This window comes from Archocentrus centrarchus, chromosome 24 (assembly GCF_007364275.1).
Source record: "Archocentrus centrarchus isolate MPI-CPG fArcCen1 chromosome 24, fArcCen1, whole genome shotgun sequence".
Lineage (NCBI taxonomy): Eukaryota > Metazoa > Chordata > Actinopteri > Cichliformes > Cichlidae > Archocentrus > Archocentrus centrarchus.
Window position 1 is genome coordinate 10,220,970 of NC_044369.1, and position 16,468 is coordinate 10,237,437.

General features: G+C 39.1%; 1 protein-coding gene across 3 annotated transcripts in view; it reads left to right on the forward strand.

Moving 5' to 3' along the window:
* Positions 1 to 1,211: 1,211 nt before the first annotated feature.
* ptprk (protein tyrosine phosphatase receptor type K) overlaps positions 1,212 to 16,468 on the forward strand; it is a 108,493-nt gene continuing 93,236 nt past the window's right edge. For all 3 annotated transcript variants that reach the window (XM_030720845.1, XM_030720846.1, XM_030720847.1), the window contains exons 1-2: positions 1,212 to 1,528; positions 8,069 to 8,092. In XM_030720845.1, coding sequence (XP_030576705.1) covers positions 1,447 to 1,528; positions 8,069 to 8,092 — 106 coding nt within the window. In that variant the 5' untranslated portion in view covers positions 1,212 to 1,446. The remainder of the gene's footprint in view (positions 1,529 to 8,068; positions 8,093 to 16,468) is intronic.

Here is a 16,468-nt window from a genome sequence, read left to right on the forward strand (position 1 = left end):
CTGGAGAACTCCTTTTTGGTTAATCTTTCTGCACCGTAAATGACTTTCAATTTAACCCAAACATTTTAATATAGGTTGTGCCTCTTTTCTACTCTCCTATTTTATTTATTTTTTTCTTTATTAGCATGGGTTCCTTTGGAGATGGTTTAAGGAGGCCTGTGCTGGACAGGCATCCTGCGTTCAGATTGGAATTATGCATATATTTGTGTCAGGGCTGTTTTTTTATTCATCTGAAGATGCTGCAAATTTTGAGATGTTTCACTGTTTTTATTGGACTGATGGAAAATATATGCTTTTCAAGTCTCTCGCAACACAGTGTATTTTTAGCATTGTGTTTACTTACTAATGTGATAGTTTAGTGCAAAAAAAGTATTAACTTAAAGAAGGCTGTAATGAAAAAAATTGTTTTAAAATAATGACAAATCAGTAAACAGTCAGGAGTGAAACAAATGACATATAACATCTCTTTCTCCACTTCTTCTTTTCTCCAGTTGTACTCAGATACGTTCGAGGTAAAATGAAAATAAAAGCACCACCTCGATTACATAAAAATATTTGAATAAGGCAGTGGAAAGCATACTTAACATTGTTATGACTGTATGTGTGTTGGCGCTGGCATTATTCATATTGTGCAGACATAATCTGTCTGCACATAATCTGTCTGCACAGTCCCATTGTGAGGACTCGACTCACCTGCGGGGACAAAAAGAAGGATGAAGACTTGGTTTAAGGTTAGTGACCTTATTTTTAGGATTAGGACACGTCGCCAAAAAATAAATGTAAGTCACTGTAATGTCTCGTGTCTGTGTGTGCGTGAGAGAGAGAGAGAGAGAGAGAGAGAGAGAGAGAGAGAGAGAGAGAGAGAGAGAGAGAGCTTGCAAGAAAAACATGAAAGGTCAAGCAGATGATAAATCAAGATATTTCCTTCATCGGCTCATTTTCCTTCTTCTTTAATCTAAAATGTAACTATATCTTAATGGCACGGGGGTCATAAACATGTCAGCAGCACTACGGAGCTATGAGAGAATACTATAAAGAATACTATAAAGTAGAAAAAATCTTTGTATGGTAATAGCTTATAAAATAATGCCAGTTAAAACAAGTTACTATTGTTACATTGTGTCTCTTCATGTCTGATTTTTTTCAACAAACTCCTGGCTTGTGACGTCACACATTTCTCTCTCCCTCTCCCTCTCTCTCTCTCTCTCTCCCTCGCTCTCCCTCGCTCCACTCCGCGTGAAACAAAGTGTAGAGTCCGCGAGAGCCCGTAGGAAGCGAAAAGAGAGAAACCGGAGAGAAAGAAGAGAATGGGGCCGCTGAATTCATCACAACAGGAGGAATAATAACCCGCTGAAGAAATAGATAAAGAAGACTGGAGACGGAGGGAAAAAGAAAAACTTTCAGGGGGGGAAACTGTTACAGACTCTCACGGCCGCGGCTTTAAACATGGATACACTCTTCTCTGTATTCCTGGGACTCCTGCTTCTCTGTTCGATAGTTGGTAACGTCTCCGGCCAGATACCGACAGGTAAGAGGAAAAAACATGACAGTTCAGAGTGGTTTTGTGTGATGAAGGAAAAGTTTAGACGGCAATTTCTTCTTCCTTGTTGGCTTAAGCTCATACATTGTAGACAGGTGTGTTTAGGTGAACGAGAAAAGTTAGCCTCCGTGTTGAAAATGTACCGTACTCCTTGTTGTATCGGTTCTGTGAGGTTTTTAAATGTGGGAATGGCAATTTTCATGAGGTGGAGATGCTTTTTGACATAGTTAAAATGTGAAATGTTCCTTTTGTTGCATATAAGTCACTGATGTGAGTTTGAATTCAGCCTATTTAAAGGTTTGCTTCCGCTTACTTGTATAAATGAGTAAGCCCACCCATTGCCTGCGTTGTCATCTCTTACCTTAAATATCTAAAACTTAAGTTGCTGCAATTCTGCTTGGCTCTTCGCGTCGTGTTGCAGAACTTCAACCCCGAGAGTTTCTATGTGCAAAACACACGTCTGATTTGCGAATAAAGCGAGGTATCGCATTCATTTGCAGTTACGAGCAAGTAGGATTGAAGTGAAAACATTTGCAGGTTTTGCGCTGAGCGTCGCTTGTGCCTGTATGTTTCAAGCAGAGCCGAGCTTGGCAGAGTGGAGACAGCCGTGAAACCGTGAAGCCGCTCAAGTCTCGCAGCGCATAAATGGGGAAAAAGTTACAGGGTGCCCGGATAAATCACTGTATAATATTTATGTATTATGATAGCGCTGACTTGTACAACCTGTATTAAAAGGATCGTGTACTTTGTTTGCGTTCACATCCTGTGATACGGTAATATGTCACCTTACCATATGATGGAATTGTTTGTTTTGACCTTTATTGTTGTTAAATGCTTGCAAGCAACGCTTTTATTAATATCACCATACACTATTTGACGTGTTAAAAGTACTTTCTAGAGAAGCGCTGCTCTTTTGTACCAGCCACTGGACGACTGGGTTCGCAAGCGCCACGAGCTTCTCGCTCTTTGCAAACCAAATGACCCTCTTCTGCTCCAACTTTATTCTCGCTGCATGTAATAAAACGTAATGGTTAGGAATACGGTCTGCACACCGATCGCATGTTGATCAAGGGGATATTGCTTTTTGCATTGTATGACTGAGGAGATCAGACTAAGAGACTTTTCCGGTAACTGGTTTCTAGAATTCGTCAAGATCCATCAAGTTTTGGATGATTTTATGGCTTGCAAGAAACTTAACATTAAAAAATGGTCATGCTTAGAGCGCGTGAAGCTTTGTGCGTGAACGTGACTTTAAACTTCACTTTCCTGAGGATGCATTGGAAGTCCCCTTTGCTTGGCTTCATGACTTCAGTTTAAACAGTAACCCGCAGCGCAGAGTGAGTCTTTGATCCTCTTTTTGTCCGTCTCGCCTGCAGAAACACGTATGCACTCAGCAAGAAAAAACGCTGCAACGGTGCTGCTCGCTGCACTCCGGGACAATGCATTTGCAATGCTAAACAAACTTACGGAAGTTATCCCGTGGCTGCATTACTGAAACAAAAAAGAGACCGACCGGACTCCGCGGAAACAAACTCCTTGTGTTTTCGTTGTAAGCGCTCGATCCCGTACCTGTTTGCATGGCCGCTGTGCGTTTTATTTTCGCGTTCAGCCGTTGTTCGACTCTCATATCCGATACGGAGAGAGGCAAGAGAGGCTCACACAGCTGTTTGGAAGCTGACCTCCAAAATCACAGCAATACAATAAAGTTATACTAAAGAACACATCACGCACCACACATAGAAATCACAATTTTCCGCTCTAGTATTCACAATAGTCCTGTTAATGATTGGCATTAAAATTACACATTAATTCCAACTTCATCTGGGGGGGGGGGGGGGGGGGGGGGGTTATTGCCCCCACCCCGCCTCTTTCCCACCCTATACCCCGTAACTAACCCCTCCTCCCTCCCGTATGGCCATTTGGTCCTCTGGGTAACAAATGTGTGGAATTTCTCTGAGGCCTCTCTGGGAATTTAAGTGCTGTTAATTTGCAAGTAAATACTAGTGACTGGATGCCGCTTCACAGAGACGTGGGCTATCATTAGTGTGGATAGAAAAGAGAACTTTGGCTGTGTTGCAGAAAAAGAGGCACATATTTAGGGATAAAAACATAAAAATGTGAGAATAATTGTAGCAAATAAATACAGGAAAAAGGGTTCTTTTATTTCATTTAACGTAACACTTTAAAAGACATACAGTCATATGTTTTCATGCATTTTCTGTACCAGCTATGAATCTTTAAATACAAGGATTTAAGGCAGCATTTAAGTTAGACAATAATAAGGCTGTTCGGCTTGCACAAACTTATCACTGGCAGCACTTTTATGTGACAGTTTCAATAAAATCTGCAACCAGTGAAACGGATAAGGTTTACAGACCGATAATTAATACGGCCAATATGACCTGGCACTGAGAAAAAGCAGTAATTGTAAGACCAAAAGTCAGTGATGAAGGAAATGTGTGTTTGGGTGCTACACTCTATCACTGACAAGGACAAGAAATATTAGTGGCAAGGCTTTAAAACAATCCATTATGCACTAAAGAAGTAATTTTCAGTCCATGGTGAGATGTATTCTCACTAAATTTGTCTCCTTTCAGTTTTTAATCTATTCTAGTTCCCCAATTAGAAAGTCAAACTGCAATTTAAAGCATTTTTCTATATCTGCCTGTCTCTTGCCTCTTCTTATCACTTTTATGTTTTTTTTTTGTTTCTTTTTTTTTGGCTAATCACTTACAAAGTCAATGTAATAAATCTGAACAAACTGTCTTTACAAAGTCAGTAACTGAGTTTATGTTAATTTTACAACTTTCTAAATCTGTCTCCTCTCTGATCGAGTTGTGACACAGATTCCAGGCGTCTTTAATCTTAATGAAGTGAAATAATTGTTTTCCATCACTGTCTCCAGACGAATTAAAAGGCTGCCAGTGCCACTGAACACAGCATCTGAGCTGGTTTAATTAGAAATGTAAATTATTTTAGTATTTTGAACATTAGAACCAAGTTAGTTTAATTATAATTACTTTTCCGCCCCATTTAAGGAGATGAAATAAAATTGTGTGTTTTAATAGAGAAAGGCGAGAGAAATGGAGTGACAGTGAGAAAGAGGAGAGGAGGGGAAAAAATAAGAAACCATTGGTTTTTGGCTGTGGGCATCTCTTCCACTCAAGAGACTGTGAAAACGGCAGAAGGGTGTGTGTGTGCGTGTGTGTGAATCACTGTGTGTGTCTGTCATGTCCTGTGTGTGTGTGTGTGTGTGTGTGTGTGTGTGTGTGTGTGTGTGTGTGTGTGTGTGTGTGTGTGTGTGTGTCAACTCGTGTGTTTTGCTGTCGCTTAAAGAGAAAGCGGGAGGCTGATGCTTTTAAGTCCTCCGGAGTACAGTGGCACAAAGACGAGCATCTGAAATGTTTGCTTCTCATTTCTTCTCAATATCTCCTCATTCTACTCATGCCATGTAAAATGGCGCCAAATCAAAGGCTGTTTTATTTATTTCTCGTTAAAAGTAATGCCTCAGTCTGCAGTCCTTCAGATCCATCTTAATGTCTTCACCTCAAATGAAACGTCCCTTTGCTTAAAGCCAATCTGCTTCTACGGATTTCAATTTAGTGATAGATTTTACAAAATCCATTGCTTTGAAAGTGGCTGGCTCATTTCTTCAGCTGTTTGGGGAGGAAGTCTGTAAAATGTAATTAATCTGCTGAGAGAATTCATTAGCTAATCCCTCATTAGACTGTGTGCATGTGTGTGTGCGTGAGTATAAATGAGTTTGAGGGTTCAGTATGCAATGTAGTTGTACGTTTTAGGCAGCCATGCAAAGTAAAATATAAAGAAATTCTTGTTTACATGAGTGTGTGCAGACATATTCAAGAGAATGTGACAGCATGCAAAATAAACAGAGCACTATTTGCACTGATAGATTATGGCAGATTTCTTTACCTCCCAGTGACTCTCAGCGATGCTAACTGCTCCCTTTCTGCTTTATCGCATTTGGAAAAATGCCATATTTTGGCTTAAAAATGTGCTCTTTGTCAAGTAGTTTCTTGGAAGTTTCTTGGAATGTTGTACTTTTCCTAAATGAAAAAAAAAGGTGAAAATTTTACTGTGTCATGAGTCAAGACAGATAGCACCGTTTAAAGCAGCTACTATTACACAGATAGCATCAAAATGTGTGTGTGTGTGTGGGGGGGGGGGGCACTTCCTTCTTTTCTTTTGGTTTTCAGCGTATTGAAGTACTGAAGATATTTGTGTCTTTTGCACACTGATTGACTCATTGCTTCCCAAAAGAGGATGCCATTTGATTTGGGGTTTTTTGTTTTCTGAATGAGTACATTTTTCTTCTCTGATCCACTGTGACCAAGAGCCCATAAATGAAGAGACCAATGAACTTTGGCAGCTTGTAGTGCTGACGCCATAATGTCATGGTGAAAGAAGTGTTGGTGATTGGGATTGGGGGGGGGGGGGGGGGGGGGGGGGGGGGGGGGGGGCTGAGTCAGACTACTTTCGGCTTAAAAGATGAAGAACTGATTTTTAATGGAAAGTTTCTCGAAACCTTTTGGGTTTAGACAACCTGATATGGGTTATGTCAGTTGTTCTTCGTGGTGTTCATAATGTAATAATAAACAGATGAAAGTGGAGCTGGAGGGCACACTGGTCTAATTTTCCCATACAATATTAAGTTTTCTTAATACATCATATTGGTGCACAGTGCAAAAATTGTATCGCGGGAACTTTACTAACTTTGTACCCTTCTTACTCATGGTTATAACTTAATAACACAATTAAACCCACAACTGCATTTGTTGGACAATGCAATGGCACACAACCATTTGTGAAACAATTTGTGTTGCCAAAAATTGTGCATTTACAAATGACATCATCTTATGTCATACTAGATACTGCTAGATATCAGGTAGCTTAATGTGTCTGTTAGGAGCTGGATAGGCTTTGGTGCTATAGTATGTTTAAAAGCAGAAAAGACAAACTGAACATAAAGGAAAAGAGAGCAGAGATGCACCAGAGGAAGAGGAGAGCTAGTCTGTTGTTTGAATTTCTTGTAATGAAGCCTAAAATTTTAAGCTGAATTGCTTAGGTTGAATTTCATTGCTTAATCAATATTTTATTTTTTGGATTCAATTTCAATACCACCTAATAGATGAAATTACAGCCCATCCATTCTTGCTTTTAAAAAACACTTAACCAATTCAGGGTTGCTGTGGGGTTGGAGCCTACTCCTGCTGTCATTGGGTGAGATACCCCTGGATAGGTAGCTAGTGTGTTGCTAACATATAGAAACAGACTGCCATTAATGTTCACATTCACACCTACGGCCAATTTAGAATCACCAATTAACCTAACATGCATGTCTTTGGACTATGGGAGGAATTTGGAGTACCCAAGGAGAACCAACGATGAATGAAAGTAGGCTATGATCGGGATTAAGTTTTAGATACTGTGTCATTATGGGTTTAAATCACCAATCAAGCAAAAGAAAGTTAACCAAGAAAGTGATAAAGTTCCATTGGAAACCAAGACAGGCAGCACATCCCAAACCCATCCCAAATCCCTGCAACATCACATCCCCAATGAATGATGATCCTAGTCCAGTATCATCAATCTCAGCTCTGCCCTGTTTGGCTCTGGTCACAGCTGTTGGTACAAGGGGGCCTTGAAAAATGCTGCTGCCTGACACAGACACACACACAGACACACACACACACACACACACATTCACTCACCCTTATACACATGGCTGGCTAATGACAGATTAAGTAATCAACACTCACAGCCGATTAATTATATTGCAGTACACACACACACACACACACACACACACACACACACACACACACACACACACACACACACACACACACACACATGCACATACACACACAGATGTGAGCAGCCTCAGCACCAGTTGTTCAATTCAGTGTGTGGTGATGATATACGTAACACACATGTGGCTGGTGTGTGTGCATGTGCATAAGGGAGTGAGAGATTGGTGGAAGTGGTAGCAGGTGAAGGCAGTTTTGATTTTTGGAGTTCGTGGGGCTTAGTTGAAGAAGAGGGTAAAGGTTGAGGTCGGGTGTGTTTTGGATAAAGTTTAATGTTTGTGTTTGGGAAGCAAGTTGAGATTGTCTTTTCCTTTGCCTTGCATGCAACCGTGTTAATAATGTTATGAATTGTTGTGAGTGTGACTGCTTGTATGATTTCTGAAAACGTTCCTTTTGTTGCTGCTGCTGAACAGGATGTGTTCAGTAAAACTGAGTAGATGAAAGTCATGGGGCAATATTGGACTGGTCCTTTTGACTTTCTCATTCTTGCTTTTCTTGAATATCTTTTTTGTTTAGTTAGACAAATTCATCAGTTTATCCAGATTAGACCAGAAAAAATATGTAAAGTGTGAAAACTGTTTTCAGAACAACATTTAATGAAATCTGTAAATACATCTCTTTTGTGTTTGTGAACCTGTGCATGCTTTCCAACCTAATTCTGTGGTGTTATTCTCTGCTTTGCTTCTATTGGATCCAGCTCACATGGGGCGCGCTGAGAAGGGTGAGTTGTGATTGGCCAGCCAAGAGCTGAGTTTTATCTTTAATCATTTTAGTGTCGTCATAACTCCTCCATAGTCTTCACCTTAACTCAGGGTTCCTTTTTCATTGTGTAGACATTAGTTGTGGTGACGTCATCCATTGTCATCTCATCTTTTAGCTGCTGTGTCTTTACTAATCATCCCATTTGGGCCCAGTTTTCATTCATTATTTTACTGCATCTAGTCAAATTCACTTTGACACAGCAGTAGAGTTTCTTTTGGAGTTTTACTTAGACCTTGATAAGCCAGCATTAAAGTACAGTTGTAATATTTAGACCTTCTTCCGTGTGAATGTGTTGAAGAACTGCAAACTATTTGATTCAGTGTCAAATAGTTTCAATGCTTCATAAACCTTCAGCTCATATCTGGTGTTATTTTGCTTGTTAAAAAAATTTCTACAATGACAATCCTGAATCGATTAAATATTTGAAGCACTCTTGTACTGGTATGCTGTCACCTGTCTTTGTGACTTTGCCAACCTGGTTGTCAGTTAATCTATTTGCCATTTGTCTCTGTGTCTCTTCCTGTGCTTGTCTGTCTGTGTAGCTAGACAGCTGTCGGGAGGTTTGAAGTTTCCAGGCGCTGTTTGTTTAGTTGAGCTTGCTCTTTAATAAAGGAGCTCTGAGGAACTTTGTTCCTTCGGTAGCTGATCACACCCATCTCTTCTCTTCTCTTCTCTCTCTTCTCTTCTCTTCTCTTCTCTTCTCTTCTCTTCTCTTCTCTTCTCTTCTCTTCTCTTCTCTTCTCTTCTCAACAAGGGAGTTGTCCCTTTCGAAGGTGACAAGTTTGTAAAATATGCTACAGACGTTTCACACTGTAGATAGAGAGATAAAGAGATAAACAGATCACCATCTAGAGTCTGGTATCCCACAAGGTTTTGCTGTGAAAAAAAAAATGAAAGCAAATATGTTTATATATATATATATATATATATATATATATATATATATATATATATATATATATATATTTATTTTATTTTTTTAAATTTATTTATTAAAGTGTTTAAAAAAACTTGATTTTAATACAAGGTCACATTCTAGTTAATCCCTAAAAAGTAACATAGTACTTGGAGTGCTATGTTCCAGTGGGCACTTTATTCATTATAAAAATAATAGAGACCTATTGAATGCCCAGTGGGGTAGAAATACTGTCTAATCATATTAAGGAGTACAAGTTTTTAAAAATGGTTTTGGCAGGTTCTACATCTGCTCTGACAAAGCTGAGTAAATTTCACTGAACTTAGTCCCCAAGAGAAGACTGTTTTTGTAATGTCTTAATGAGTTGATGGTTTATTGAAGGTGAGGAAGAGGCTAGGGTTGCCACAATACTAGAATTGCAAACTTAATACCGATAACCAGGAAAATACTCAATACAATTTTTGATACCACAAGGAAAAAAATGAGATAAAATTAAGAGGCATATTTCTTTAAAATAAAAATTAGAACAATACTGGCTTGTGCAAATGGGTTCAGCTACAGCCCTGTTTGTTTTCTGTGCTTCTGGTGACTTGACATCATTTTTGTTTCTGATCAAATAGAGTTGGTAAAGTAGGCTGACACTGTTCAGTGGCTGGTAAACTTCTGTCACCTTCAGTCTGGGACTTTAAGAGAAACATAATACTTTTTAGACACAAATAATTGTGTCATCAATTTTTGACAGTCCTACTCAGTACGTATGCTGCCTAAGGTACTTAAAAAAACTAAACAAGCCCTAGTACTGTGAGTATGTTCTGGTGACATCCTTATGAAATATGAATCCTGGTTGTGAGACATGGTGCTTTGTGTTTATTTTCACTCATCAGGAATTTATTTCTCCTCTAGCAACAAAATAGATTACATCAGAAATGAGAAACTCTTGGAAGCAAAATTGGGCTGCACCATTAGTGTTGATGAACTCTAAACAGCTCACTACTAAACTTGCTGGCAACATGAAGGCTAAAAGAAAAGTCTGCAGCACTTGCGCTTGGGTCAAATTGGTACTCTCTATGTTCATGAAATCATCATGATATCTATTGTTTTAGACTGTCCCCACTTAAAAGATCACAGCAAAAATGTTAGTAATAATTCAGAGTCCTTTATAATAAAGTGCATATAACAACATATTCAAGACAGTCTTGAATATGTTGTTATATGTCCTTTATAATAAAGTGCATATAACAACATATTCAAGACTGTCTTTGAAAATCAATTTTGGTTGTATCGGTTTACCTGTTGTTTTGGTTACATAACAGTTTTGTTTTGTCTCCTGTATGAATTAGCACCTTTTATCTTTTCCCAGGATGGTTTTAAATTTTGGAGGAGACCTCTGGATTAGGCAAGGTTCTTTGCAGAAACTATTAACTGTAACTACAATTAGCTAACATTTTAAATACGTAAATGTGAACCTAAGTGAATAAATACAGGTGGCACTAATTTACTGTTGTAAAGGTTGCAAACTGATTTTGGCAGGTTTCACTTTGGGGCAGAAACTTTACAGTAAATCTGTCCTTTTCTTGTTGTCACAGTGACCAATCCCTGCCCTTGATATTCAGTAAATGTTTAATCATACTGGGATTCAGCCAAACCACTGAAGACAAAAATGCATGAGGCTCTGGAAATTCCTGATGGCTCTTGGCTAAAGTGTAACCCACAGTCTTAATCTGTCTAACTTTTTATTTCTCAACCCCTCGTAGTTCTTAGCATTAGCCCTAAGTTCGTACAACAGTGCTTCATTGTTCACTGATGGGTTAGTTTTGTCGTCTTCAGTGCTTTAAAAGAAAAACTTAAACTATGTAAACAAAGTGTATCTAAAGAGACAGATAATATCAGAATTTGCTTAAGGCAGCAGTTAACCTGTACTTTGAGTAAATGTGACAGCCCTACTGTGTGTGTGCTTATGCATGATTATGTTAGCCTTCAGGTGGACTGGATAGCCAAAGGGCTCCTGTGTGTGTGTGTGTGTGTGTGTGTGTGTGTGTCCATGGCAGAAGTGGTTTCCATTAGTCCAGTTATGAAGACATCTGTCATGAAGCTACAATCTACACTCACACAGAGAAACACACATGCACACAAAAGTAGCCATAAGCAGTCAATGTGCAATATTCCATGTAAAGGCTCATTGCTTATCTGTGTATTGTTTCTAGATAAAATCCTACAGGACACTCAGCCACAACTACTTTAATAATACAGTCACGGTATGTGTGTCCTAATATTAAAAAGAAGTGTTTTAACTGTCCTTATGTTCCTTTCCAATAATTCTCCTCTCCTCTTTAAGCTGATTTCAGATCAGAAGTTGGAGAAAGCTTTTGAGATTTATAAACCTTTCCTGTGCGTGTGTATGTGTGTGTGTGAATCAGGGGCTTACTGATAGATGACCAGTCCATTAAGATTATCATCTCCATCCCCGACCATGTATCTTTACATCCCCACACTGCCAGTTCTCTGTGTGAACAGAGATTTAAATCTTCTAGCAGATATTCCCAAGCTATCTTTTTCCTCCAAATGATGGTACACAATGTTTTTTTTCCCCTCAAATCTGTCTGTCTGCCACCCTAATCTGACGTTTAGTCTGTCTGTCTGTCTGCCTGCCAGCTTGAGTGTCTCTCCTTACTGCAGATGACTGCAGACACATGGTCAGCGTGACAGTGACTGCGTATACACACCATACAGTCAATCACTCTAACAGACAGACTGTGTGTGGGAGTCTGGAGACAGACATTTAAATGTTGAACATCTGTCTGTCTGTCAGTTTTCAAGCTGGGTCATCTTGGCCTTGATTTTTAAAACACCGTGTGTGATAAAGTGATATGTTAATATTTAATCTTATTGGTATTTAACATACACCCATTACTAAGGGAAATGATTTTAAATATACTGTATGAATATAAGCTTGGCTTAATTTTCAGTTACAAAACAAGATTCATTTGTGGGGAATATATATATATATATATATATATATATATATATATATATATATATATATATAGTAAATGGGAGATAGATGTGTGGTAGGTGATAAATGTGTCTACTAACCCTTTAATGTCTGCAGTCATAATGTAGCATGTTTTCCTCTATCTTGTTTAGAAAGATATTCTGCAGAAATCTGAGCCCAAGGGCACACAAATTAAATTTAAATTGAATGATGAAACATTTAATTAAGCAATGAATCAATATCAAATGAAAATTACAGCAAAATTGATTACGGTGTGGTTATTTAAGCTGTTTTAACAAGCTAAAATGACAGAATGCCATCTTAAAAGAGAGTTTGATGATTTGTTTGCTTTGTAAATTGAATTTCTTTGGATTTGGGGAATGTTAGTGGCACTGCAAAGATGTTGCCTAGTGATGGACATGTTTTCCTAGTTTCTGACATGTAATACACTAAATCTGTAGCTTTCATACCCCCTTTCACACCCCTGCTCTTCCATCACAATGTCATACATTGAAAGGACTTTTTCATGAAGAGGGTGTATAAGTATAGCAACTGAAACCAATGTACTCATGGGCACAGACTTGAAAATATGAAAGTACCTGGGTGTAAGAATCAAAAGGCCAATTACTAAACTCCTGCTCTAAAGATCTGAATTTGGAACCAGAGTCAAAAAGTATTAGAAGTCAAAACCTGTGCATTTCTCTGCTTGTGTGTAATATACTTTTGTAGTGGCCAGATTGCTCATGTTTCTGCCCTCACATGCAAAAAACACTTGTTGCTCTTGTGGCGTTAGCTTTGTCAGCACTGACTCAAGTAAAGTGTAACCACACTTGCGAATGTTTAATTCTCTCCATCATTGACACGAATAGCAGTGCCACTGTGTATCTGCTGCACTGCAAAGACAAGAGCTTAATGGAGACTGAGCGAAGAGTGTTTTGGAGTGTTCTTGGTAAATCACGTGACTTCCCAAGCCACCATTTTTATTTGACTGTTGTGTTGCGTTAGGCGAAGTGTGTTTTGCATCAAGTGTCTGGTAGTTTTCCAAAGTCTGTCAGTATGACCACCAAAGGCACTCGAGTTTGTTGTGCCGTAAACTGCAGCTATAGCAGCAAGACTTCCATTGACACCAGGACAGGACAGAAGTACAGATTTCAATCAATTTCCTACAAAAAGAGAGGTGAGCGATAAATGCTGTGAGTCACTAAATCAAGTGTGAATATTCACAGTAACTCTATCAATTCAATGTGTTATTTGATGTATTATTTTGTACTCAACCACTCCCAATACTTCAATAGCATGTGACTTCAACTCTTGATAGCTCTAGCATAAAAACATACATAAGATGCTTATTGAGACTTTAAAGAGAGACTTTATTTGCTCAGTGTCTGACCTCATTGACAGCACTAGAGCCACTTCGAAGAAAGTTTCAGTAACCCTGGCTAACAGCAGCTAACAGCGTCAAACATAGAAAGCCGCTACTGATGGAGAAGTTCTGGAAATCTTCAACAGCTACCTCAGTATCACTGTCATTGGAGAGAGAAGTGAGTTTCACTGACTCATCGACCCGTATTGAACTCCTTTCACAAAGTGTTACAGCCTCTTCTAGAGTAAATAGGTGTGGATGTGCCGCACCCAGCATTATGAGGGTAAACAGCCTGCACTCAGATGAACGCCGGGCAGAGTGTTTGAGGGCACGTTGGGTACAAACCTAACATACTGCAAATATTTAATTGTCACATATCAATTTTCTATTCCTGATTTATTGCTAATTGTTGATATTATTAAAATATTAAAATAGAGTGTGTACAAAAACATTTTTTTATACGCAAACAGTAGTAGTATCACACCGTCTGGCTGCAGCCGCTATGGGGTACAGAGGGTTATAATTATATCATTGTACAATTATAATATTGATCCTCATAATTTGATTTATTTTCTGTTATAAAATATATGCAGCCTCAGTACTGTTGGTTGTCAATAGGCTTCTTCAGTTGTCGGTTTCAGAACTTAAATGTTGGAGTTTATCTAGAATGAAAGCTTCATTAAACTGTGCTCTTCACAAAAATCTTGAATCAGTCATTACAACTTAAATGCATACTTCTCAAGGATTCAAATCTGTAAACATAATGGTGTGTTAGTGTCTTATATCAAAATTAAGCTATGCAGCACCACCAACAGTTATAACTGAGAGGGTCCAGGGATGCCTGCTGAGTTTCAACCTCCCAGCAGCCAACCTTTGAGATTTATATGTATGCATTCATGAAACTAAACAATAGTTTTTCCACGGTTTCCATATATTGCTGGGTTAGAACCCCCATTGAGACAATTGCTCCCCCAGGAACTTGTGTGTGTGTGTTTGAGCACAAGTGAGCAGCACTGTTTCAGTTGTGGTAACCTCTGATCACGGGTTCTGCTGATTTGATTACAGAACTGCAGATCTGTTCAAACTGTCCAAATATTCTGCCCTTGCACTGGAAGTGATAAGAAAGAGGAAGGCAGTGTAGTGAAATTCCCAACGGACACAGCTGTGGAGCAATACGTGAATGAAGAGTTCCAAACTAGGACATGCAAGGTTTTCATTGGGAGGGCGCCCTGAAAATCTTATTGTGAAGGCTTTTTAAGCCAATGTTCACTCACATACACATATGCACACTCCCCTGCGATGTTGATACTATGCAGACTCCATTGTGTCTGGTGAAGTCAGAGCAAACTCAATCAGTTTAGTCAAACAAGCTCTCTCTCTCCTCTCCTCCTCTCCTCTCCTCTCCTCTCCTCTCCTCTCTCTCCTCTCCAAAAATTTCCAAGTAAGACTCTATCCCTTTCATAAGTCTTAGACCCCCCCCGCGCTTTGGAATTTATGGCCCACTAACCTAAACAGAGTAACACAACATTTATCAAGCCCTTCCCCCTCTCATGTACTCCTCAGCACCCCCTCTTTCCCCTTTCTTCTCCTTCCCCTGACTTCTAATGCCCCCCCCCTTCCCATCTCGCCTCCTCCCTGTTTCTCTAGTTTGCATGTTTCTCCCACAACAGGAGCAAGGGTGGGATTTCCAAATCCAGACTATATGGTGTTGTATTACATGGGATAAAGTGTGTTTCTTTTTAAGATGGAAATTTCAGTTGTAAAAGTAGTTATATTTAGGACAACACAGGAACAACACTGGCCCACCAGTGGTGACTAATAGGAACATAAAGGCAACAAGGTATTTTTTAGAATAAGTTTAAAGTGAATTAAGTTATTGAAGGACTGCTAGATATCAGGGCTGGACAATAAAATTACCAAGAAATAGTTAAAAAGGGCCCATGTTTTGTTTGTCCGTCATAAGTTTCTAAAGCAGAGTAGCATCTTCATCTTGATTTTTCTGAACATTAAAACGCACAAGCATATTTTATCTCTCACCATATAAAGCAGCGAAAACATAGTTACACATATCTCAAGCTAAATGGGATAATTGCTCTGATAGACAACTTAGTTGACATCATTTGTACAATAGAAAAAAAAAATGAAAAGACAAATGAGTTTTCTCTCCTCTTGTCCTACATAATATGTGCAGATTGCTAAATTTTTTCTTTGCAGCTTTTAGTAAAACAACAGTAACACTGCACACAGAGACTGACATAATCTACTAAATAACAGTGACAAAACAAACCAAAATGCATGCCAGTTAGTCATTTCCATCAAATGTCAGTTAATGTAGCCAAAGCCATCTAAGATGTATCTATATGTTTTATCTGATGGCTCAAAATCTGAAGTACAAATACTTCTCTACAGTGTCATTCTGGCATGAAACATCCTCACCCCTTTGTCTCTACCTCACCCTTTCCCGCATTCACTTCAAAGCCTCTTCTCTCTCTCCTTCTTTTTCTGTGTCTATCTCTCTCACCAACTTTCTGGAATGCTTTTGTTAGTGCTTTCTCTCTGCTCTGTTTTCAGTTCAGCCAGATTTACTCTGACTCAAGCACGCACACACACACATGCAAACATCCCCTCTAAATATAAGTCCTTGTAGAAGAAACTGTCCTTTTGTATTAAGTGGCTAGGTTAACTGTCACTATGTCTGTGTTGGGCCAAAGGTAAATAAAGTGTGTGTATGAAACTCGTGTGTGTGTGTGTGTGTGTGTGTGAGCCAAGCGAGCTGTCTTGTTGGAGTAACGGTTAGCAGATACAGAGCTACCTCCCCATGACATAAACTGTCTCTTACACTCAACCTCAGACACACACACACACACAGACACACACACACACACGTGCACAATGCACAGTAGTATGGTAACACAAAGCATCGCGTTGTCGTGTAGGGTTAGCTCCTCACTACCAAGTGAAGTTTAGTGCAGGTTTGAAACTGAACTACAGCTGTCTGTGCATGCTCATTTCTGAAGGGGTAAAGTATGCTATGTTTTGTGGTATGAATCCATTCATTAAATAA